This window comes from Thunnus thynnus, chromosome 17, assembly GCF_963924715.1.
Source record: "Thunnus thynnus chromosome 17, fThuThy2.1, whole genome shotgun sequence".
Taxonomy (NCBI): domain Eukaryota; kingdom Metazoa; phylum Chordata; class Actinopteri; order Scombriformes; family Scombridae; genus Thunnus; species Thunnus thynnus.
This window is the reverse complement of record NC_089533.1, coordinates 11,067,775-11,093,714: the sequence shown is the minus strand read 5'-3', so window position 1 is coordinate 11,093,714 and position 25,940 is coordinate 11,067,775. Positions and strand designations below refer to the sequence as shown.

At 39.4% G+C, this 25,940-nt stretch overlaps 1 protein-coding gene across 6 annotated transcripts; it reads right to left on the bottom strand.

Annotated features, from left to right (window-relative positions):
• Window positions 1-8,843: 8,843 nt before the first annotated feature.
• trip10a (thyroid hormone receptor interactor 10a) lies at window positions 8,844-25,722 on the bottom strand. 6 transcript variants are annotated; one of them, XM_067615862.1, is made up of 16 exons: window positions 25,416-25,722; window positions 19,804-19,919; window positions 19,183-19,239; window positions 18,547-18,694; window positions 17,797-17,859; window positions 17,198-17,302; window positions 16,955-17,083; window positions 16,432-16,578; window positions 16,127-16,315; window positions 13,495-13,659; window positions 13,214-13,237; window positions 12,462-12,571; window positions 12,029-12,161; window positions 11,278-11,366; window positions 11,056-11,189; window positions 8,844-10,436 (listed from the first exon to the last, which is right to left on the bottom strand). In XM_067615862.1, the coding sequence occupies exons 1-16, from the start codon at window positions 25,437-25,439 to the stop codon at window positions 10,285-10,287; spliced, it is 1,785 nt and encodes a 594-aa protein (XP_067471963.1). In that variant the 5' UTR covers window positions 25,440-25,722; the 3' UTR covers window positions 8,844-10,284. The 6 variants fall into 6 exon arrangements, with proteins under 6 accessions (XP_067471963.1, XP_067471966.1, XP_067471965.1 ...); XM_067615865.1 differs by lacking the exon at window positions 13,495-13,659; XM_067615864.1 differs by lacking the exon at window positions 19,183-19,239.
• Window positions 25,723-25,940: the final 218 nt, after the last annotated feature.

Sequence of the window (25,940 nt, the reverse complement as noted above, 5' to 3'; positions counted from 1 at the left end):
ACTGCGCATACCCAAGCAGGCTGCAGTAGGTGGGAAAAGCCAGTCAATGTCACTCACTTGGCCAAGTACCTGCAGAATAGTAAAAATAAAAACATACCGACTTACTCTGAAATTACAAATTACGTTTTGGATTTGTACTTTATTTGAGAAATAAATCTATGAACCTTGCTAAGAGGAAAAATCTCAAGGTTTTTCCTTGTGAGAATTCCTACAGACAACAGGCTAGAATCTCTATACACATACACACAATAGACAGCAGCCAAAATACTTAAATTAGTAAAAGATTCATTGAGATTTTATATTGTGTGTTTTCAAATTTGTTCAGAAACAAATCATTGTTAATGAAGGAATGTTTATGATTCATCTTGCTCATTTGAGTCAGTAATGAGCAGGAGCAGCAAGACAGCAATCATGACTAACAGACAAGAGGTGGAAAGGTTGCACAGCTGTGCGTTTGCCTGTTAGCCTTGGCTGGAACAACACCAGTGCACACTCAGAGGCAAATCGTCATTGCTTATGGTTCACTATAGGAAGTCATTCAATATAAAAGTAGTTTGTGACTTGCACATCACTAACTTGACAATAACAGTAAGAGTGAAACATAAAATCATTCATAAATTGTGTGAATGGGAGTACTGTAAGCGGGGGCCACAGTGACGCAAAAGAAAGCAAGGAACAATGACAGAGACCAAAGAGAGTTGAGAATATAGGGGAGCGTTAATCACTCACACTACAGAGGAAAAGAGTTCTGATGCAACAGAGCAGAAAGAGCAAAAAAAGGGGAGAAAAGGGAGAAAAAGCAACTCTAGCGTTTGCGTGAATATATACAAAGAGAGACGCGTGCAAGCACCTAAAGCAAACAGTGTTGCAAGTCACTGACACCTATACAAAGAGGATTCAGTGATGGTTAAGGCTTTTGTCACATCGATATAGAGGAGACTGAGCACAGTGGCTGATGGCGTTGAGTCAGCCATTGCCAGGTGTCCTTTTGACATGGGCACCACTCCCCTAAACGTCTGGTTGAGAAGAGAGAGAAAGCTGCTGCCACCAACACCCTTCCAATTAAAACCTCTAATTAATCAGAGCTATTTAAAGAAACCCATTCATCCCCGATGGCGGGAAGCACGCTGACGAGAGAAAAGATAAACTGCACATCTTTGTTCTGATTTACCTTTTCTCTAAGCTGCCCTTTGGCATTGCTGCTTTCACTCCACAACTCAGTATGCAGCTGTCACAGTTATAAAATAAGGAATAACTGCATCAGACTGACAAAGTATATATATTGCCTTTTTCATACATATTTTCTTTTGTTTCGTGACATGAATAAATGTGAAAAAAAACATATTGCACACTCATAGAGTAGACCACCTGCACTTAACATTAAGAGCAATCAATGCAGGCAAATCCAAAAAAAAATATTTACATCCCTGATATATACTGATATACATGGTAAATATACATAGTTTGTGATTAAATGTTAGCAGTTTGGCATTAAATTAGAACCCTGGTCATACAAAATAGAGACAGGTAGAGAAATGTCTTGTTATTATTACTTTTTACTATATATATTAAATATATATTATATATTTAGGGATTATAGGAAAATATTTTGCTGTAACATTTAAGTTCTTGTTTATATTGTTAATTCACTCTCAAAATTCTTATATTTCCATACTGTTCTCACTTTTGACTCATTTTTGGTTTATGCATCATACTGAGCTCACTGTATTAAAGGAGGAAAAGTTAAAGTACCAATGTAATGCAACAAGGGAAAAAAGATGAAATCATAAGATGCGACGAGCGTACTGTATGACCCCACCATGCGTAGACCTGCCTGGTGTCATGCACAATTTTGTTTCTCTGTCAGAATCTGTTTCCCTGAACCTACAAAAGCATTTCATCAGAGTCCAAACTTTCTGGAATATAAAAAGATGAAACATATTTTGGCAGACTGCATTTACTCCCTGTGAAAGGAGCTCATTAGCTTCTCTTGCCCTCAATTGAGCCTCCCAGATAGCACTCCCTTTCATGCTGAATACAAATAATGCCTTTACTAAGATTGTAAGACCCAAACCCAACTATGGCCATAACCCTGACCATCTCAAGCCAAAATCAAATATTTCCACTTAATTAGTTGAACTTGCAGGGTCATTGCAAGTCCTGGAAAGGGGCATGCTACCTGAGGAGCTCAGTTCAAGACAAAAATGTTGTCTCTTTAATGAAAACATGTGTCCCTCCTATATCTCAGGGTATAAAGCTAGTATTACATGTCCCATGTGCCTCACAGATCAGGAATTCCTGCTACTCCAGAGACTTCAGTTATGTCACATTTGACTGTTTTCAACACATGTTGGTTGCGAGTGTTGAAGTTGCATTGGTGTAGTGGGATTTTACAGAACAATACTGAGAGAAAACTGAAGCCAAGATTTTAAACACAAACACAAGCCCTGAGTTGAAAATTACCAAAATCACTCTTTTAAACTTGTCTGTCCAATCTCTACTGTCTCTACTGTTGGTCCACTAAGTTCATAAATAAGTACAGATGTCTAAGTCTTTATTCAAATGTCTTGGCAGACAAATTGCCTCCCTCAGTTAATCACTTGTATTTGCATATAAAGTCTGAACTCTGTACACACTTATCCATTAAGTACCTGGCATTTTGACTGAGGAGCTATTAAACTAAACCATCTCCATCACAGAAATATGAGAAATGGGGTGACCCATTTTGTGTGTCCTGTAACTCAATTAAGAACAACGGTAAATCCTGTGAATTGGTGTTTGCAACTTGATAGCTTCTTGAATCTGGAGAGATACTCAACTCCTTTTTTAAAGAAATGATTAGAGTGATGATTAACAGTCCTTCATTTTCTGAAGAGTACCATAGAAATGAGTACTCAAGGAGTGATTATTGAACTATCAACAAAATGTCTGTTTTGAGTGCTGCCAATTCTCCTGGACTCATTTGGCTACAAAGTGTTTGGACTTTTAAGACAAAAAATGTTATGATCTTAATTGTAATCTGTTGATATCCGTAAAATTGAGTATAGGCTCTTAAGAGTCTACCATCTGTAAAACCTACAAAACATTGTTCTTATAAATTGGGGCACGAGTATGACTTGAGATTTGTTTTCCACCAAATGGCTGAATTAAAATTATGTGATTTGAATTGTAATGTAGTGAGACGTGTAGTATGGTACTCATATTCAAATATAACTTTTATTTATTTGTCTGGAATTTAACTTTTCAGATTTGTCATAAAATTTAGTACATGTGCATAACCTCAACCACTTGTAAAAAGCATTCATATATTAACAGCATTTGTTAATATTTTTTTTATTCAGGAATTCCCACTAAGATAAACATCTTTTTTTCTATTTAACTTGTTATGAGAGATCTGGGAGAAAATGACAAAGCACATTGTTCATTTCAGTTCAGTGTTGGTATAAACAATGATTAATATAATAGGTATGCTGCTGCCGTCTAGAGCATTGTGATGATAATCTGACTCTCTCATGTGACTCATAATGATGACTGTAATAGCTCAGTAATGAATATTAAGGTAAGGTAAGGCAGTAAAATGGCATGAGGTAAAGGATAATGGCAGCAGCTTACAGAACATCACCATGATAATATGCTATATTTCATGATTATTCTTAAATTTCTTCTGTATTCTATGTAATAAAGTGAATCTGAATTATTACTGAATTGACTTTTAGGTCACAAGGTCAACATAAGGACATAAGTGCAACCCAGGGAAACCCTGGTTTGTGGTGAACCTGTGGTCCCATGCCGTTAACAGCAGGGGACCCAGTCATGCTCTGTGTGGTACACCTCTATCAAAATTTAAGGGTATTCATTAAATGTACTATAAAGATATTAAAACAAGAATCATCAAAACAAGCAAACACAAGCCTTAGACCCTCGAAGCAACTTCTCAAACAAAACGCTGTGAATAAAAGATTCAAAAGACAGATCCACAAGGTATAAAGCATAATTTTGCTTTTTATCAAGAGACAACAGCAATTGCAGTGTATGATTTTTTGAATATAATAATTATTTTAAAAATTCAAAAATAAATATTTTTGTGTTTCTTGTAAAAAACAAAAAAGTCTTTGCTCTTATAAACTGAGAAAGTCCCACAGACTCTGGCCCTACCCTTAAATTACTAATCTTACCCTAACTACATGTAACTTTAACCTAAACATAAGCATTTTAACTTGATAAAAAATATATATAATCATGTTAAATGTAACTGAAACAGATTTTTGGCATTTTTACATCCATTTTTCAAAAATATTCTGAAAAGACTGATTTGAAAAAAAAAGTGTTTTTCCATTTGTTCTTTTGAAAATTTCTGTTTCAGGGGAGAAACATGAAATCAAAGCGTCTTTCAGTTCAACGTCTGCTTGCCTGTGATGCCAAACATCAACCAAGAAGGGTAATGTTTCTATAAAGACCTACAGCACACAGTGTAAATTTAATGCTTGAAAAGAGAGCTAATCACCTCTGTTGGGATTTTGCGAATTTCACTATACAAAAATCTGATTTAATTTGAGATTTTCTGTAGTCTCAGTTAGAAAAGGAGATGACTCAATATTAAACTGATCATTATTTACTGGTTATGGGGGATTTACTCTCATTTTAATGCATTACATCTGAGTGATGAAGCTGACTGCTTGGTCTGTGACAGTGTTGCATTACTCCTGGCTCCTGTGGGAGCTGAGTACAAGCTTTTGATGGTAGTATTAAAATACTTTTGATTGGTGGAGCTAATTACAGAGTTTTCGGATTCACATATCCTGAATACCGCTAATGTGTGGGAAACAAGCTTCAGCAGAATGGCTGTGAGAAAACAGGAGTAGTAAACAGACAGAAAATTGGCCTCAAGCTGTGCCGCAGGAATGAACACGAGGCAGTGATTAATCTGAGGGACTTTTATTTATAAATCTACGATAAAGTTACAATAAAAAGACTTTGCAAAGCAGTTGCAAAAGTTAGTTGTTTATTCATGAATTTTATTATCATATCATATGAAAAAGAGTTCAAGTAGGTGCCACACAAACGCTCAACCTGAAATATTAATTTTTCAGTGATTGTTCTACCAGTCTTGTAAATTGTCTTATCTTGTGGTTTAATGGTATAGTGAGATCATGCTATTAGACCACATAGAGCTGCTGAAATGTGTAAAGGTTTCCTTCCATCTCTGTCTTTTTTCCTGCAGCAACTGCTGGAAGTCGAGTTTTTAAATCTTTAATCACCTGTGGTGCAGCAGGCAGAGAAATAATAGCTTGTTTTGTAACAGCACCCACTTTAATGAAAAGGGTATTACATGTCACTTAGACTCTCATGGAGACGGACACAGAGTACAGATACCGAGAATTTACAGTATAGCTTTTATGTCAGTATTATCACAATATTTAACTGACCTAAAAGGATTCATCATCAGGTTGTTGCTCATTAGTAGATTAGCCGTACTGATGACTTGAAGGGCCTTGAAATTAGGTCAGTGAAGTGGAAGGTGAGCACTGAAGTCAAGTCAAGTCAATTCTATTTGTATAGCCCAATATCACAAATCGCCAAATTTGCCTCTGGGGGCTTTACAGTAAGGAAACCTCAGGAAGAGCAACAGAGGAGGGATCTCCCTCCCAAGATGGACACACAATGTTGTGTGTACAGAAGTACAGAATGCAGCATTGAACAGGATAACAAAATCATGATGGATTTATAATATATGTGAAGAAAACACCAGGCAGCTTCCAGGTGCCACCAGAACAGAATAAGACCTGAGCCATGTGACCTTCATCACCATGGAGACCTGGCAGGAGGACAGACTACACATGCACACAGGGGAGACACGAAAAGACATTATTCACACAGGAGAGAGAGGGATAAAGACATCATTCAGAGAGAGAGACGTGAGGTGAGGCTGAACTCCTGCAGGATGGCGAAACCAGATCCAAAACCTCAAGAAACGGCACCGACAGCCAGGGAAGCAGAGCGGTTGCAGGATGGGTGATGGTCCAAGCAAAAGATGCATGAGAGACAAGGAGGAGAAAATAAGGAGAGAGGGAGGGAGAGAAGAGAGAGGAGAACACAGCTTGGACGCTCGTGTGCTTGCGGAACAAACAAACAGAAGGTTAGAGAGATGCAATGGTTATCAGAACAGCTGCGATAATCAATAATCTCGATGGCAGGACAATGAATAGTAAATTCATTGCGACAGAAACCAACCCGCCGTGCAAAGGTCATGAAGTACTCAATTAGAGGCAACTAATTGTAGGTTAAGGTAAAAAAAAATGAGTTTTAGGGTTAGATTTAAAGGGCTCAACAGATTGTCTGACATCATCAGGGAGGTTATTCCATAAGAATCTGATCGTCCATTATTTTTATACGATTTATAAAACAAAATATATCAGCTAGGTCCAGGTCCAATAGCCAGGATCATCTTCCGTGCTGAAGACATGTCAAAGGCACAGTGAGTTATTTCAGTTTCACATTCAGTCTAGTGAAATCATGCTCAAACTCTGACTCTGCAGAGGTATAGTATATTAGTTTTTTTCCCCCATGGATAGAAAACACACCAAGGCACATATCAGTTTCTACATTTTCCCTTTTAGAATTTTTACTTCGTTAAAAAAAAATGCTTTTTTTAATCCCACTGTTCCCATAATGAGTTTTTATGCTTTTGTGTGTGTGTGTATTCATACTAATTAACATAAAGGCACAAGTAAGTGTATATTCTCAATCCTTTTCTTACACTGTTTAAGGAAGTAAATGTCTTTCATTTATTTAGATAGATTAGTCAAACAGGGCTGTGAAACCCACTTTATATTGACTGATACTCTGCCCATTCAATATTTTAATTCTATGTAAGAGGTGGAGAAAATATATGAGATGCAGAAACAGATAGGTTATGTTGAACATGCTTTTTTTGTGCAGCTACAACAACATCTTCTTGCCAAAGAGTCTCCTCGGATCTTTCTGCAGGATATATGTTCCAAACCACTGGAGCAGCCCCGGTCTAATCCCTGTCATTAGGCGAGAGATTATAGATGTTGTGAACAGGTATGGTAAACTGTGTCAGCCAAGGTGAAATGATCTCATTTCTGTTGTCTGTTTTGAAATAATAAATGTTTAATGACTGACTCACAAAAGGAAGAAAGCTGCTGTTGCACCTCTCTGTGAGGGTTCAAATCTCCAAGCTTGTTAGTTTTCTGGCCACACCAGTGAGTGATGTTACAGCAGGTATGGCAGCAGATTAGGGTGTGGCCAGGAGTGCAACTTTCTTAAACACAGCAGTTTTGTATCTCCCTCCTATATGCACTTCAATGTGGATTTAATGTCCCCACCAGGATGAGGTGCCAGGATGCAGTGCTGTCTCCCAGCTGTAGCACAGACTGTTGGCTGGATCCAGTAGCCTTAATGAAAAGCTGACCTTTAACGCATCTTCAGACTAAAGGCTTTGCATACAAATGATGATCCGATTCGTCATGACCAGTCAGTCAATGCCACGGTATGCCACTGCAGGATGCTCCTTTAGCTGAGTAGAGATCTATCATTTCCCCACAATGATTTTGCATTTCTATTAGAAATAATTCAGGTTAAATCTAAGTTTACTTTCATTGTCTTTCTCTTCACTTGTCTGCTGTTGTAAATAAGGTGAATATGAAAGTGGGGCGCATGCCAGTTTGGGGTTATTTAATTAGTCATTATAAACAGTATGGTTTTGAAGCCGGTGCAATTTAATCAGGTATGCAAATGCATGGCCTATATTGAAAACGTAATTATGCAGGGAGGAGAATAGATGGCAAATCTATGCAGCTTTCCTAAGAAATGATGCAACAGTGCCACCTATTGAGCATGAGCTCCATGTACTCTGATCTGAGCCCCTAAAAGAATTGTATTCTTTTCCTCTTTTTATCCAATAAAACTACTGGGATTTTGTAGAACCCTTTCAGCTTATGGATGCAATATCATCATGACTTCTAAAAAAAATCTAAAGTCAGACTTGAAGATAGGAAGGTAAGCACACTTATGACTGCAATGCAATTTAAATCAACCTAATGTCCAAAATATAGATGAATTAAAATGTAATAGTAACTTCCACATGTTTTTGAGAAAACTTTTACAGAATTAAAAAGATACTATGGCTGATTTTGTTGCAGAGCCCACTAACACCCAGCTGATATTTTGATGCATAAATGAAAACTGAGTGGGTGTCGGTGGTTTCTCTTTATATAAGAGATCAGATATTGTGGTTTCCTGGGTGTTTACAACATCTAAAACTGCATTCAAGTTATAGAGGAAAAGCATTTTAGAATAAATGTGTGTTTTTTCTGTGCACACAACATTTCAATCACCTTTATGAAAGTAGAAATAACAAAGGAATCCCACCAATATCTGATGTCATTAAGTTGTAAAATTAAAAGTTGCTCCATGACTGATGTGGATAAAATGGTTTGGAATATATATATTTCAGTTATAAAAGTCATATCTTATCTTATGACAGCAGAATTTACAGTAAACTTTGTTTGACCTGCAAAACCTATGTCAAAGTCTTTCATCCACCCACTGCCTCATCTATTTTATATTATACGGAGCCACATTTTCATCCCTGTGAAGTCAGCATTCAAGTTCTCCAGTTTCTAGCCTCAGTTAAAAGTGATGCATGTTCACAAGTATTGACTTAACTGTCGCAGGGAGCAGAAACATTCGTACAGAAAGTGCTAAAGTGGGTGTCAATCTTTTTTAAATATTAACTGTATTTAATGACTCTATAGACCCGAAATTCACAAAATCAGTCAAGAAATCAGACACATTTTATGGGACTGACAGACACCGGGTTTGCTTCAAATATTTATTTTCCAAGTACAAGAAATGACATAACCACTTCTAACTTTGAAATGTGCTTTACATTTATTAAGTCTTGAAAAAAGAAAATGTCTTGTATGCAAAAATGGTATATACACAATGCTTTTAACCAGAAAGGCACATGAGCAGTTACTTGAAGAGTAATGCTTTCTGCTGGCTCCAAAACCAGATAAAAACAGCTCATGGATCAACTTGAGAATGTGTGAAGTGAAAATCAAAACAAAATATTAACATAATTAGAGTCTTTTAATTTCTTGTCATGATGTAACAATCTTTATTTGAATGGCTAAAAAGCTAATAAGACAATAGTGGTGTTGTGATAGCTAAAACATATATTATTTATACATAAATACAATAGTCTTAATGTAGCACATTTTATGTGTGCATTTATTTACTCCCTTTTGTGGCTACAAATGGTCCACTGTGTGTGCAAGGGTAAAAGAAAAATGTGACAACATCCTTAATACAAAGTACAACTTCTGTCAAACGTTTAACATACACATTTGTAATAAATTATTTTTAGTACATTTTTCAGGTTGTAACTATTGGAAGAGGATAGCTATATCCTTGTTACTGCTATAGGTTGAAATGAACTTAGCGATGATATGGCTGTGATTGTCTGAACATTAAAGTGTTTGTACGGTTGTGTGCATGTGACAGGGTCTCACAAATAGCTGAAAACCAAAAATGAAGCATTCTCCTCCAAACTGCACTAATTCCCTGGAAGCCACTCAAGATCTTCGCTCCAAGCAAAAGCAGAGTGATAGTGCCACACATCTTCGCAGGTGCTATTATAGCTAGAAAGTGGCACGTTTGAGAGAAATAAGAACCGCAACAGATCATATATTTTAGGTTCATCTGTGGAGTTAACTACCGTGGGTCAGAGTAGTCAGTATTTAACTGAAAAAAGTAAACAGGTGAGGTCACTTCCTCCTAAGTATTACTGGTAACTAACACTCAGTGTAAAGATGGCAGCAGCACTCTTCCTCCTCCTCCTTTTCTTCATCTTCCTCTCACATTCAGAAGCTAATGCCTTCTTAGGCTATGGAACGAGGCAAGCACTCGAATCATGATGGTGCCTAAGATCCATGCAACACTTATTAACCACAACCAAAAAATTATTGACATGATATCAAAAAGTGAAATAACCTTGTGGTTCAGGTGGTTTAGGTAATTGGGATTACAATAACTCAGGCTGGAATTGTAAGCCATGAGGAACATCCTGTTAGCATCGTTCCTCTGCCCGTGTGGGGCACCTCTCTTCAGATATTAAAGCACCTCATTTGGACCCCCCTCTGGATACGCCAGCGGTCCCGCCCATAATGCTGTGGCCTCTTTATGACTGGTCCCATGGGAAGAACTGCATACAGTTTTGTGAAGTGATCAATTCTTCTCTTGTTCTTCATGTGTCTGTCATTTGTTTAGGGCGATGGTGACATAAGATGTAGGTATGTAGCCTTCATCCCCATTGTTCCTACGGACACGGGTCCAACCATCCCCTTTGTCTTCCTCTACCACGGCCAGCACCTCCCCCTCCTGCATAGAGATGGTCCCTTCACTGGCACCTGAAAGGAAAGGGACAGGCTAGCAAATACATCTGTGCTAGTTTATGCATACAAGATTATACATACCCAGTTCAGCCAGAGCAAAGGTAGGGCAACTGGGAAAAAAATATTAGTCAGAAAATAAAACCTTTGACTCATGATTTTGTGTCCTCAAATGGTACAGATCCCTCTTCTTGTGTAGGTTCCAGAAATGTTTTCCTTCCTTATTAACAGCTGGATTTTTTTTCTACACAATTATGATATTGTCAGAGACTATGTGTATTATTTGTCTACTCAAAGAGCAAGCTACTAAAATTCTGACAGATATGATCACCCACAAGAGATAAAAAGTGCACTACTGTGCATGCATTTGTTAGTGCCATATCTCCCTAATCATCAAATTTCTTTGTAGCTCATGCTTATTTCCAGAAATGCTCAAAACTTCTCACGCAAAATTCTTTCGACAGTTAGAACCCAAAGATTATTTAGCTAGATAACATCAATCTACAGTGGTTAATAATACTTCACAGGTCACAGGGTTATAGCAAGACAAAAGGCCGCCTACTACATTCCTCATCTTGCATATGTACTCTTTAAGAATGAGAAGTAAGGCAGTCAGCAAAAACAGCCTGTGACGTACCAGGGAAGTTGTACATAGCTGTGCATTTCCCAATAGGAGCAGTTAGTTCCTCATCTTCAAAGTCATCGTCAAATTCGGCGTAGATGGCTTGGGAGGGATCAGGAGTGCTTTCATCAGAGTGAGCTCCATCAGGGCTGTAGAAAAAAACATAGGTTTCCTGTGTTTGGCAGACAACACCTCATTGTGTCAAACACACTGAATGTTAGTAGAATAAAGTGCTACCTGTGTACGTCATGAGCTCCGTTGTTGTTGAATGAATGAGCTTTATAGCGCAAAGTGTCGCCTCGACCTCCTGCTTCAGCCAGCCAAGTCTGCATGAGAGAGGAGAGCCATAGTGAAAAGGTGACAGAAATCTTAAACATTGATTACTGTGAGATGTTGCTTATGTTTTATTGTTTGCTTGTTTTTTTACTACTTTATGGTCTTATTTTTAACTATTTTACTCTTGTGAAGCACTTTGTGACCTTGCTCTGTGAAAGATGCTCTACTAAATAATCTTTATTTACTATAATGTATTTAACGATAGATATATCAAGTCATGTTCATTTGTATAGCCCATTATCACACGCACAGTGCCTCAATGGGCTTTACGGGCAATTGTTCCCAACCCGACACACTTGCTAAAAGGACAAGAAAAAATGTGCAGTTACAAAACAGGATCTAAAAATTTAACATGTACACATGTAATATGTTGGGTCAGTGCCAAAAATTTGCTAAATTTACCTCAGCAGTGTTACCTCATAGTGTTGCCTGACAGAGAAGCCCTGTTGACATATTATGTGACACATACTGTACAAAGTGTCTGCTTACCTCACAATATAATAAATAAACAACTGATGCCTAATTACTCCATAGTAAGTTACAATAAACCTCTGAGAGCTTAATGATCTCATATGAGAATTAACAACTGTAAAAGGAATTAAATAAGAGCTTGGTGACCTCAATATGAATGAACGACAGAGGTCAGGTTTACCTCATACTTGTTGAGCTCTCCCCTGAGCCGTTCTATATTCTGGGATGTCTGGCTGATTTGGGATGCCAAACTAGCAGGGTCTCCCATTTGAGGATTTTTCTCATAAACATCTTTCATCTTCCCCAGGGCCTCACTGAAGAGAGGAGAGAGAGAGAGAGAGAGCAAGTGAGAGAAAGAGAGAAAGGGGGGGGTGACTTTCAGTAAAAATTGGTTCCCTGCAGAGCTCAGGGCTGGGTAAACAATTCGAGCACTCACACAGACACCACAGGGTTACACACACTGATGTGCACAGCATGAATATTATATCCACATTTCCACCAGAGAGGTTCTGACAGAGACGGTTATTAATACGCAGAAGGATACCCATATATCCCACACAATCCACAGAAAAACACACACACACACACACACACACACACACACACACACACACCTCTGATCGACTTCCTTTTGCAACTCTTTGCAAATTTCCTCTAGCTTCTGTTGTAACCTCTTCCTGCGCTGCTCTGGAGGGAGATGAGCGAAGTCTTCTGTCACTGTAGGCTGCAGAGGTTCACAGGAAGGGAGTTTCAACACTGTACTTATTTCTCATACTTAAAAGTGTGATAGCAACCATGGTGAGAACAACACCACACCTGCGGTTTGAGGTCAGCTCATTGGCCAATGTTTGTTTGACTGACAAAATATTATTTTCAGATCTCCCAGTAACAGTTGTTACCCCTAACAACATACTCTTGTTACTAAGATATATGAAAATATTAGCAGGTTTCCAATTGATGTGAAACCAGTGACGTACAACAATGAGCTGAACCCAAAATTACCACCCATGGAACAAACAAATACAATTTAGCACTCTTTTTTTTTTTTTAAATACAAGTTCAATAAATAAAACCATGGATGGAAAAGATGATCCAAGCAAGTGCACAACACAATTATGAATGTTTCAAAATTTAGGTTATGAATTTCTCAAAATCCCCTTTGTGCTACCAAGCATTTGTCCCTTTCTCCACCACCAGGTGGCCACCTCTTCAATACAAGCTCAAGGACAAGGCTTTGCTGCATGATCAGTTCAAAGGTTTGTTAAAGGAATACTGATAATAATGAGATGAGCAGTTGTAATGGAAAGGTGGCCATTTATGCGTCACCCAATTCAGACCCCCACACCAACTTTGTTGTCCATATTACCGTGATCCTCTCTGGTGTAAACTTCTAAGGGAGAAAGAAACGGTATGTGTATAGAAATAAACTTATAATATCTTTAAAAGTGGTTCTAGTGTTTCACCCTAAAAACATGTTTTTAACACATATAAATATTAAAAATAGTGGAGTAGCTATTGTGAGCAGTATAATATATGCTGGTCCTAGTCCTGTGATCAGGGTTTGCAGAGGAAGGAACACAGGATGATGTGCAAGCCCCGATGGGTGAAGGTCTCCAAGCACCCGAACCATCTCTCCTGGTGACTCACCGATCTCCTGAGCGTCCGGAAGGAAGAGATTCTGGGTTTGACTGTCTTATTGATCTCCTTCAAACAGTACGACAGGGGGTCCCGGCCAAACTTGGGGGAAGGGGGTCCGTTAGCGGGCGAGGGGGCGGGGGGTGTGGAGAAAGGTGGAAGCGTGGAGGGAGAGAGCTGGGGTAGGGCGAGACCAAAGTACCAGCACCCGAGCATGAGGTATGCAGATAACGGGTGGTGTACGGGATCAGGGAGAGGGGGATTGAAGGATAAAAAGAAGAGAGAAGACAGGGAAGACAAAAACAAAACAAAGTGACAAGGGAAAGAAAAAGACACCGTCAACACCTTAAAGCACACCACAAAGCCAGGAAGACAACACTGGAGCAAACCCAGCACAAGATCCCAGACAGCATGAAAGCATACACACACATCTGTCTCTTTGGCTCTAACAAACACACACACACACACACACACACACACACATATAAAAAAAACAACGCCCAAAATAACACAGCAAGCAACCACCCACAGCTTCTCCACCAGTGCCACAGCAGCCCAACACCTGCAGTCAAACTCAAGCCAGGTTCAAGGGTAGAGTGAGCCTCTGTGAGAAACTGGGGCAGGCAAAACTAGACTAAACTAAATTTGTATTGTTTTATAGGTTAAAAGGAAAATTCTTACTTTTACAACATGACTCTTATTTTCACAGTTTTACCCATTATAATACATTACTCCCCAGCCTCAATACACAGATGAGGGGACACAGCAAAGACACAGCTTTACAACTAATCTATTAAGGCATCACTTCAATAATAATAATCTTGCTGTATAAATATGTGTAGTGGGGTCATAGCAATCCTGTGTCTCTACAGTGAAATGGCCAGTAAAATATTTTTATACCTGAGAGGTAAAATGCCCCAAACAATGAAAATAAGACTGATGTTACATAGAAAACAAAAATTTTCCTTAAGCCAAATCAGCCAACTGAATCACCAGGATTCTGAGTGAAAAGTCATGTTCACAGTTCATGAACCTGCACCATTCTCCCAGTCTGGCCTTTATAGATAAAATATAAATTTGTTCATCATGGGAGTTAGTAGTTATAAATAGCTTGCTTAATTACCACAGTGGAATTGAGTGTATCGATTTTTTGAGGCTTGATGAATGTCCTGTATGACCTCTTAGAAAGACGTTAAATTAGAAACATGCTTGGAGTGAACTACTGTGTTCTGATTGTTAAATCTCTTGTTTCAGCTGCATGTCTATGTGGAAAGGTGGGAGTGGGATCGATCAGCTAAATTACACAGGAGGAGGCTGATATCCTCTACTTTTTAAAACTGAACGTCTAAGGCAGCCCTACAACAAGGCCTCTTGTGTAAATACTGAGAGCTGGAAGTACAGCACTGTTATTATGTGAACATCTACTGGGAAGGTGCTACTTTACTTGAGAGTTATGGGGATCTAAGTACAGGAGAGCAGTTAAGAGTGGGAATGTTTAGGGGCCAGACATAAACCAAAAGTTCACTGCAGCCAATATAGTAAGCCTCCTATTCATACTGCTACAGGCCTAATTGGGAGAGCATGACTGATGACACAGAGCAGTGCGCCACACACATACACGGAACAGGAAGAGTCAGTGCACAGCAGAGCACAGCCAGTAAGACATGCAGAGAGAAGAGAGGCGCTGAACAAGCAAACACTGCAGGGAAGAAAGAAGGGATCATTTATTGCTGCGAAAGGAGGGGGGGGGGCATTGGCTGGTTAGTGGTCAGCCACTCATATCACCAGTTTAATTTTGGACCAACTTCGACACCTCAGCAAGAATGCTCCTTTGAAATAAGATAAATGATTTCCAATGTGGTAGAGCTCTCTTGACCCAAATAGATATTTGAGAGCATGAATGTGTGGTTGGACCTGATCCAGATTTTCTGACATGGCAAACCTGGTGTCATCCCAACTGTTGGCACAAAGATTTTATTGTGATGCGAGACATAATGCTAGGTTCTGAGCAGTATAATGGGAGCAGTGTGTTTGTGGATGCCTGTAGAGGAAAATTCAATGTTGTTTGGGCCCCGTGCTGATGAAAGCACAAGCACAGCAGAATGTTGACTGCCAGTTGACCTATTGGAAACCATACTGCAGAGAAAGAGGGTGGTGGTTGGGGGGGGGGGGGGGGTTGTGTTGGGTGGGGCAAGGTTTATTTTACTCACAGTCAGGGACAGAGTCATGCAAAGTACCTGTTCTAGAAGTGTCAGGGTGTGTGTGTGAAAGTTCATGTATAATATAATGAGAGAGGTACATGCATTATTATACTGAGCTTTAGAGACGAGAAGGGTGTGTGTATAAGTGTGTGTTGCATGATGTGTGTGAAGCCACAACCACAAGTCCATCATGAGTGCTCTCAGTAGAGGGGATTTCCTGGCTCTAACTGCTGTCTCAAACACTAACATGGCCGTGCAAGGCGTCACACACTAATCTGACTGACTGCTCATCAGCAGATTTTCAAATGTTCCGCGGTTGATCATTGACAGTGCGAGTTGCTAACGCATTCATTGCACAATTTCCACAATGCAAAAAAAACCACCTTCGTTAGTTATTAGGCTAAATTACTCCACGGTGCTCTGTTAAGCATGCTGTGTCCTACCTTACTCCTTTTGCTGAAAAGCCAAAAGTTTTTGCTCCTGTTCTTTCCCAGAAGTTCCATGGGGCCTTTAGGTGTTCCCAGGCTACTGTCAGAGGAGGCTCTGTTGATGCCCTGACTGTAGTCCTCAAACTCCACATCTCCAGGACGCTCAAAGCCTGACTTGTTCTGCTCTATTACAACCATGGAGTCCTGTATAAGAGCAATCAGAAGTTATTTTTAAAAACATGTACAGTTAAAACAACTGGGCAGCATTAAGCCATACTTAATATTAAAATCAATATATAGTATTTTGGTGACCAACTCACATTTCTCTCATTAACATTAGTGCCGGCTTTAGTAATGCCTTCAAGGCACTTGCCAATGATAGGCATCACATGCTTCTCTGTGTCTGAGAACAAAATGTAGCCCTGCGCCAACTTCCGAACTCGCTTCTCATCCAAGTCCTGCAATTTCTAGTGAACACAAAGCAACAGTTGACAGACACTGCCATTATTAGGGTTGAGACAATACATAATACAATGTGTGTCTTAAGATCACAATATAATATTTATATGGCAAAGGAAAAAAGTATTACTTTTTCTTCTTATTAAGTATTTTTATTAATGATTATTAAAATATTTGTTAATGCTCTATTGTAACCCTCAAAGCCAAAACTTTAGCATGTGAAGAGGTAAAACAAAAATGAATAAATGAAACTGAAGAATTCATCTCTGGCTTTAGATCTATGAGAGTTCAGCTTACAGTTAGTTATCACTGTGCCAGATGTTAAAACCTAAATAAATTCTGAGGGTAGGAGTGATGTCATATTGCTGTATGTAATTCACTTACATTGAAGATGAGTGGCATATCATTAAAATAGAACTGGTTCTGCTCCTTGTTGTATTTCTGGAGCTGAGCCGCGTAGTCATTCTTACACTCCTCTGCTACGTGTGCTCTCATATGAGCCTGCTGTTTGGCCTAGAACCACACATACAGCAAACAGGTTAACCAGCTGCATCTGATTCTACTTTTGTAGATTGTGTATTGTGAAATTGTGTCCTAAAATGTAGATTATTCCCCCCTCCTTGTTACTTTTTCAACGTCCGCCTTTGTGGCATTGATGTCTTGATCAGTCTTCTCGGCGTACTGTGCTGCACGCTCTGCTTCTCGCCATTCCCTCTCAAAACGTTTTTTACTCTGGTGAACAGAAAGAAAAAGAAAGATAGAAAGAAAGAAAAAGAAAAAAGACCATGTTCAGTTCATTCAGCTAAGCGAGGCCATTACCTGAATGAAATATGAAGAGGTTCTGCTATTTAGAGCAAAGCATTTTTCACTGTCTGTCTAAAAAGACAGATAGGGGAGGTTTCAGGCTATAGGACAGTATAATCTCCAATCATCACTGAACAGGTCTTAGATTGATGACACAAGTCTAAAACGGGGGACTGCTTTCCACTCGGCCCATCTGTTTTTACTATAGACAAATATAGCCACACTGAATGTGTAGCCGTTCACTGACAGAGAACTTTTCCTATGTTTTCCTATTCATAATGAACCCAACAGGAAATATATCCAACAGCTTTGCTTATCACAGTAGAAAATATAGTCATGGTACATCAAGCATGTTGGATGCTTCTTCAGAACAAAAAAAAAAAAATGTGATCAAACTTTTAAAATTCTAAGACAACACTTACACTGTCGAGCTGCTTGTAGGTGCTCTCCAAACTCTGCTGGGCCTTCTTGGCCTCCATCAGATACTGCAAACATTCATAAAAATAGACAGAGTGAGAAGAGGGGAGGAGGGTCAGATGACATAGTGAGAGAGACAGCCATGTGCACAGGCAGACACAGAATAAACAATGACCTCCAAAAGCCACACAACATAACAGACAAGAAAACAAATACCAGTGTGTCTGGTTGAGACATCACGTCTGCAGCCTGAGCCTGAACATGGCTGCAGTGTTTTGCAGTCCAACAGGACAGAGCCAAAGCATTCCTCATAGAGAAATGGCACACCACCGCTCAGACCATGCCTCCCCGAGGAGACTCTAAGTAAGCCTTCCTTCCTGCCATAACACTGAGATCTCCACATCTCCACTCCTCCTTTTAAATCTCCTTCTATTCTCTTCTCACCCTTTACACTCCTCCTCAGCTGTGTGTGCTGCATACTCCAAATATCCCACATGGCGTGTTCTCAGGGTGCTCTTGAATACAGCACATACCAGTATATTAGTACAGTGTATACACATATACCATCTCAATATAGTAGTTAACAAGCTCCAGGTGAAATTGTAAAAAGTTCCTCTGACAAGCTTGCACACAGTGTGTTTGAAGCAACATTTTTAGTCTCAAACACATCATTTTATCTGTGCCAAAATTTCATTTAATCTAATATGCTGATGGCTGACACAGTGCACTTCTGGTCCTCTCCATATCAAGCTCACCGTCTTTCGTTCCTGCTTGAGCTCTTGCAGGTACTTGGTGAGATCGATGCAAATGCTCATCATCATGTTCTCAGCAATTAGCTCTCTCTGCCCCGCGTAGTCGTTCATCTCATTCAGGATGTCCAAAAATGACTGGTAGCTGGATAACCTATCATTTAAGAGGAGGAGAAAGGAAAGGGTGGAGAAATAAGGACAAAGTGATGGGGCCCACTGATAAGATGATGATTCTTCAAAGAGAAGCCAGCAACGGGCCAAGTCATGATAAGAAGCTCATGACTTCCTTATTCCTGCTTCCTTCTAGGGTCATTTAAATGGCTCCAACAGCATCCCCACAATACAGCATGGATGACACTAATGAAAAAAATGATTCTTAACAGTGAAATGTGGTATTAATTGCAGCACAGTTCTGTTTTCATTTGTTAGATCCCTGAGCGAGTATTAGGGCCGGGCTGTAAATCCAAATTGACCTAGTTAAGCACAATTTCAGCTGACATTGCTACGCATCTAAAGGTATTTCCTTAAAGAAAAAGAAAAATACTATACCTCAGAATAATTCTATACTTTTTGATTATGCATTCTTTTAAGTTTCTTGGAAAAAAAAAACCCAACAACTTTGCAACAAAACCTACATCTCACCTGCACTCTGGTTCATCTTTGCCACTCCGTTTTAGACTATATTTCTTTGAAAGGTTCCTGTGGACAGCGAAAGTGCATTAAATTAATTGGTGGTCAGATACTTCACATATTCTCAAAGGGAAATGGGTCAAAAAAGATGGATGATAGTTGAAGGGAGCTCACAAAATTAAACTGTTCTCGTGCAACTACTTGTTGGTTTAAACAATGAGATTAAAAACAGTCCACTATAAATATATTGAAACAGCTCCTCTTTTCCTGTTCTTCCTTCTTTCACTCTCCCTCTGACCACATCCTGTCTATCATGTGCCAGTCTGCTCCCACTTCCTCTCCTCTCCAGCAAAGCTCAGCACTACAACAGATGTGGGCCTGCAGACTGGGAGACAACTGGGAGAGGGAGCAACATGCATAGAGAGAGCATGAGGGAGAGAACGAGCACACTGCTGCCGGAGAATGAGGCCAGTGTTTCAGACACAAGTTAGATTCTGTCCCAAAGTAGTCATAAGACCACACAAACATTTCATAAACATCCTTTTAACGTGCACCCATACAAACACAGCACACACACACACACACAAGCATTTGAGGCAGTTCGTATAGGAGAAAGACACAACCGAGGCCTACCTCAATTGTTTGGCATAGTTTTGCTCAATCTCTGTCCTCTCCTTCACAAATTTCACATACTTCTCTACCAGCTCCAGGCCAGACTGTGTGTGCTTCTCAATGATGTCATATTGGTCCTGGGGAAAGGAGCATGAGAGACAAATAAGGAAAAGATATTAAGCCAACACACTGCAGGATATGAAACATGTGTTAACGTCTAGGTAAGAACTGGGATGTTCCTCTGGTTCACTTTGAGGCCATGTAAAGGAATCTTGAATGGAGGGCAGTAAACTAAACACATCAAGGTTTGTTCCTGCATGTTGGATTCCACAAATGCTCTCCACATGTGCACAAAATCTTGGATATGGTCTGTAAACTTCCGGACAGTCAAAGGACACAGGGTCACAACAGTGGACACAACTCTCAGGCTGGAAAAAGGAGGTGCTCTTTTTGATACATATCCTGCTGTACTGTGTGGAGTGAAATGTTTAGAAAAGCAGTCTTGAATGAATTATATCAAATGAGCTTTACAGTCTTTATTATAGCAGATGTTTGATCTAGTGCATGTCTAGTGTAAAAATCATAGATCTCTTGCACAGTACGACTGAATTTGCTGACTTTTCCTTTAATGAAGGATTGTGTTTCTCTTCCTCTTGTTCCTTTTTCACGTAGAGCAATTTATGACACCTTCAAGTTCAGACAAGTCTGTTAAGAGTGATATCTAAGCCAATCTTCTCTCACTCTGCACTCTGTACTCCAAGCTTTCTTTGCTGCTGCCTTTTGTATTGAGGAGGGGGCAATTCGAAAGGGGATTCCTGACAAGTTGGGCCAAGTTCTTCTGTACCTTTTTCTCCCCTTCAGGTAAAACAAAAGAGACAAAACCCAAATGAATGAGACAATGTTTAGCCTAATTATAGAACACAGTTAAAGGTTAAGACAGAGGCCTGCAATCCCTCACCAAAATAACAGCTAACCTATAGGCTTTAATTTAGTGTCATTAATTGCGGAACAGAAGTAATTATATTCAACACAGCCAACCTACAACTACATATTGTTCAATTTCAGTTCACAGATTTTTTTTCTTGGATGTGTAAAGCTTATTGTCCTGTATTTGACCTGCAAATACAAATGGTAGAGAAGAATAGTGCTGAAATAAGCTTGTAGCAGGATTTCAGTGTTTCATTTGTTCATATGTGGCTCACTTAAAACTAGAAAGTGACTCATTTATTTATGAAAGACTTAAACGTGAGCAGTAGTTGCCTGCATCCAGCACACTCAGAGTACCCTCACAACCTCACCACATAAAAGACTGTGGCTGCAATTATGAATATGCTGATCATGAACCACATTGAATGTTGGATAAGATTCATAATTGGAGAAAAGTTGATGCGCTGCCATTAACCCAAAAAACAACTTTGTTGTACCCAGTAACATAACCTCAAACACATAAATTAACCAAGTGTTGAAGACTGCAGGAATCAAAATGCAATTTAAATACAACTGAACTGGTAAGGAGCAAATAAGAATAACTGTAAGCATAAAGCACAACTGGCAACATACAGCGCCTGTTAGTCGAGGCCTGACCTAGTGTTGTGGTCAAATTCTGAGAAGCTTTTATACAAGCCACTGTAACATGGAAAACTGTGATAGATGAGGAATGTGGAGAGGGGGAAACTCAGATGCATTCACACAGTGGCCAATGCAGAGATAGGGATTGGTAGTCAGACCTTGCACCAGGTTACAACTGGGAAGGCTGAAAAGATTTTCAATATATAAGTTTTAGATTGCCAATTGCATTACTAAGAGGAGTTTATGTATCAAATTATGGAATGGCTATGATAGTAGAAATAGGAAGTTATACTGCCTGCAGGTGTTTTGCATAGATAGGTCTATTATTTGCATATTCAGTTTCTGGACTGCTGATCAGTCTGTGGAAGTCTAGTCAACTACTGTGGAGATTGATGTGGAGGTCAGAAATTGTTAGGTAAGATGTTGTGGGTGTAGCTTCTATGTAGTTTGGACAGTAGGGATTTCCCCAAACCAGTATTTTGCCCCTAATCCCACTCCAAGTGACATCAATACTGAGTCCCAATACAATATTTACAATTCCATATACAATACAGATGCATGGTGCACACCTGTATATCAATGTTGGTAAAACTTCAGATTCAGGTAAGATAGCTTGACAGTTGAAAAGCTATGCATTAAGATCAAGTGTGTATCACAAATGTCCTTTAAAGAGTTGCTTCCTTTAATGGTCAGGTAAACCTGGCATACATGATTAAACCAGGTATACCTGAATAAACTAATCTTTTTGGGAGACTCAGTCAGTGTCCTGGCACCTTTCTTTAGAATTTTATTATTTATATCTATCACAGCATGACGTAACTCTAAAGTGATTGAAACGATACCCTGTCCAAGTGTTTATGCTGTCAGGAATATTTTGGGAAAGTTGTGTCCCATTATGGCGTTAAAACACTGTGTTTCATCCATAGTTGGGTCTATAATTTTCACACCGGGGAAGAAAATAACATTTTTATTGGATTGTTTTCCCACTGCTAGTTGTTCCAATACTAAAACAGCATCTTTAAAAATATTTCACAGAATCACGAATGATGGAAGTAGCTGACTTAGAGAGCTGGCCCATTTGCTCCTTCTAAAATATGTTTGTGATCTTATCTAAAACTCCTGGAGTACCTACTGGAGGTTTTATAAGACGTTGTCAGATTACAAATAAGTGCAACAAATGTCACTTATCACACACACACCTACAATAATTAATTAAGGGACACAAATTTTACCAAAAGAAGCAGCATCAGTTTAACATAAATTGAGAAACTGACATCAGCTGACTCTAAAAAATGCGTATGTATGTCATATGTTTCTTAAGTTGAATGCAGCATTGTTGAAAAAGAATGAGCCTCGGATGAACTCTATGTGCTCTTTTATAAATGGCAAAAAGTAGCATCTGTTGATCTCTATAAATCAATGGTAACTGCTGGATTCAAAATAAGAATGCCCCAATTAGAAAAAAAAAACAGCCTCATTAAAACTGTCTTAAAATACATCAATAGCTTGATAAGACATTAATTAGTGTCTCGTCAAACACCAATGGCTGTCATATCACTACAGTTAATAATACCCACCATCATTAAATTATATTTATAGATCCACATTGACTGTATTTGTACTAAAGTGATTTTCATAGAGCATAAATGTATTGTATATAAACTGTGCTCCTAACAACTGTCAAATGTTGATTGAGCAAAAAAGGTCAAGTTTCTGGTAAAACTAACATTCTGGCTGTTTTCATTATTACCTCAGCCCTTTTCACACCTTTATATTTAGTTAGACATTCTGAGTCACATTCAAGTATTGTAACCCATTCCTCGGAGAGATTTGGTATCATCTTTTTCTCCTCCACTCATGCCACCATTGTTGATTTGTAGTTCAGCCCTGAGAATTGAAGACATGCTTCAAGACAGCACACGTATCTAAATCTAGCAAGCATCCATAAACAATTAATCTTCCAATACTTCCAGTAACACCACAGAGAAAACTGGCATGAAGCGAATGCCACATAACTTATAAAGGAGTCACCCTAAGAGTCACCGACCTACAAGGCTTGGTTGGATGTTTCAGCCCTGAGTCACCCTGTCTTCTAGAAAATTAGGGGCCTGGCCCGACCAGACCTGCCACACTGAAGTTCTCAGGTTCAGCATCGTAGCACTCACCGCGATAGCTAATGCCTAGACACTGATCTTACACGCTGCAAACTTGTGGCTTAAAATAGCCACAGGATTAACAACAATCAGGGGACAGATGCCATAGAGCTGACATGGCCCAAGGGATGACTCTCCAGCCAAACATTACCAGAACCAATTATGCCTGCAGGGCTTTGTCTAACCTGACAGGAGAGGCTAGTCGCCAAAGAAATCAACTGCACAGAAACTTCAAAGAATAAAATAATAATTCAGCTCTGAAAGAAACCATTTTTATTTCACATTGACTGAAACAGAATAGTGGCTTTGTGTGGACAATTTCCTGTACAATCAGTAAAGCACTGTACAGAAAACAATCCCATATAGAGATAGGGCCTCTGATTAATACTGTGGTACGGATGTTTCTCTGACTCAATCAAAGTAGGGCAAAACTAATTAGGCTGTTGCACCAGCACGTAGGATAGAAAAAAGGGACAGGGAACGAGGCCTAGGGGGAGACTCTGTAATGAGGTCACAACCTCCCTATCCTCATCTTTGCAATGCTCCATTTTACATATTCTGGTGCTCTGAGAATGTGCATGGGTGAGTGTTTTGCAAATGTGTGTGATTATCGCCATGGTGCAGTGGCTGGCACGTAAACTGTAGCAGTTGTCAAGGTAATATCATGCATGGTGGGATTATTCAGCACAGTTTGTTTAGATTCTGGACAGCGTCACTAAGTGTCTGCTCCCCACATACATTTCACTTGGTCCTACTGTTGCATCCAGGAAGTGGCTTTTAGCCTCAATGTAACACCTTGACTTGTTAGGAAATGAGATAATCATGAGCTTTATTGTGGCCAAGTAAAAAGCAGTCATTTTTTTAAAATCACCAGCAGAAGCAGGAAATTTGAATCACTGTATTAGTCTACTGAGCCTAATAAAAATGTCCTAACAAATCTACTTTTATAATCACTCAATCCAACGAATAAAACCATCACATGTAATTGGAAAATGAAGATTTCTTGAAGTATGTGCACTGCTTGTTGAATATTTAGTCATGCCAGTCAGGTGAACCCATTAAGGCATTTCACCAGTGATGAAGCTTGTTTTCAAGACAAATGACAGCATCTGATTTCATCTCTATGGAAGCAAGGTGTGTCAGATTGTAAACATTGTAACATCCCACTTGAAACAATCCTCCTTTAAACACCTGTGTATATGGAGAATAAAAAGTATTTTGACCCGTTTTTCTAACTTGACATCAGCCTTCACTGTAGAATCATAATTTACATGGTTAGGGTTATGTCTTTGATTATTCTCACTCATCCAGATGTTTTAATGTCTAGAAATACTTAACAAATTGGACTTGTTGTCCAGGTTGCTTTTGATTCAGTACTTCGAAATATGATTAATTAGTAGATGGTTAAACGCCAGAAATTAGGGAAACAAGGGGAAGGACTCTTTTCACAATGCAATTATGGATTTTAAATATAAGTAACAGTACAGCTGTTTGCCTCGTGCACTGTAGATATCCAAATGGCTGACGTTACATCTCTTCTGTTCAAAGCCTGTGGAGTAACTGGGTGAATTTCAAAACCCAAAGATCCCAACAAAAGCCATATCGGTGTGCAAACGTGGATTCAAAATAAGCTGGAACCGCGCTTCACTTTGCGAAAGAGCAACATGTTGTTAAATGGGCTTCTGCCACTTGATGCTCTTTGTTTTACCGATTAACACTAAAGAACGCTGTCCGATAATAGAATCACGATCCTGAATGCACCGTCTTGCAATCAGAACCACCGAGCCAGCGTTTCCCCTGCTTCTTCAGACATTAAGCGACTTTCTCAAAAAACATTGGCTAAAAAAAAAAAACTACATGATTGCCATCCTGATACTGTTATTATCTCAGCGAGCCAGATGATGGACTCACCCAAAGCTCTGTGCCCCAGTCCATGTTCAGCTTGTTGGCCAAGCTGTGTGACTATCCCGAATACAAAGAACTTCTCCAAAGTTATCCCAACAGCTCGGGAGGACGGCCCTGGCGAGAATAATCCCGAGGTGATAAATCAGTCGTAAACACTGCGCACTCGGGTTTTGGTTCCTTTAACAAATAATGTAAAGCTGCATCATAATTGGCTAATTAACTTGGCCTACTAGTCGTCAGTCTGTTTGTCCAAATATTTTTCATAGCGAAGCAAAGAGGGATAAACTAGCTTTCATATCCGCGTCACTCCCAAATCCTAAATCTTAAAGGGGCAGTGTACTGAGCCACACACGACACATGGCTACAGGACTGTGCTATCCTGGCAGTTTGTGTTGCTTCAAATCATATATTTCGTTTAAACTCTCTCAGGCCATGTGTGGTTTATAATATTACTCGGCTGAAGTGTCCTTGTGCAAGGCATTGAGCTGCATGATCTTTGTATTGCCCTTGGCAGAGCATCACCATCACCAC

What these genes read in the sequence shown, in the direction of transcription:
- trip10a (XM_067615862.1), bottom strand. Translation starts at nt 25,439, where the DNA reads ATGGACTGGGGCACAGAGCTTTGG. An exon ending in GGAGCTCATGACGTACACAG is followed by an intron (nt 11,190 to 11,277) that starts GTAGCACTTTAT and finishes TTTTTTCTACAG; the next exon opens with CCCTGATGGAGCTCACTCTG. An exon ending in AGCTATGTACAACTTCCCTG is followed by an intron (nt 10,437 to 11,055) that starts GTACGTCACAGG and finishes CTTTCCTTTCAG; the next exon opens with GTGCCAGTGAAGGGACCATC.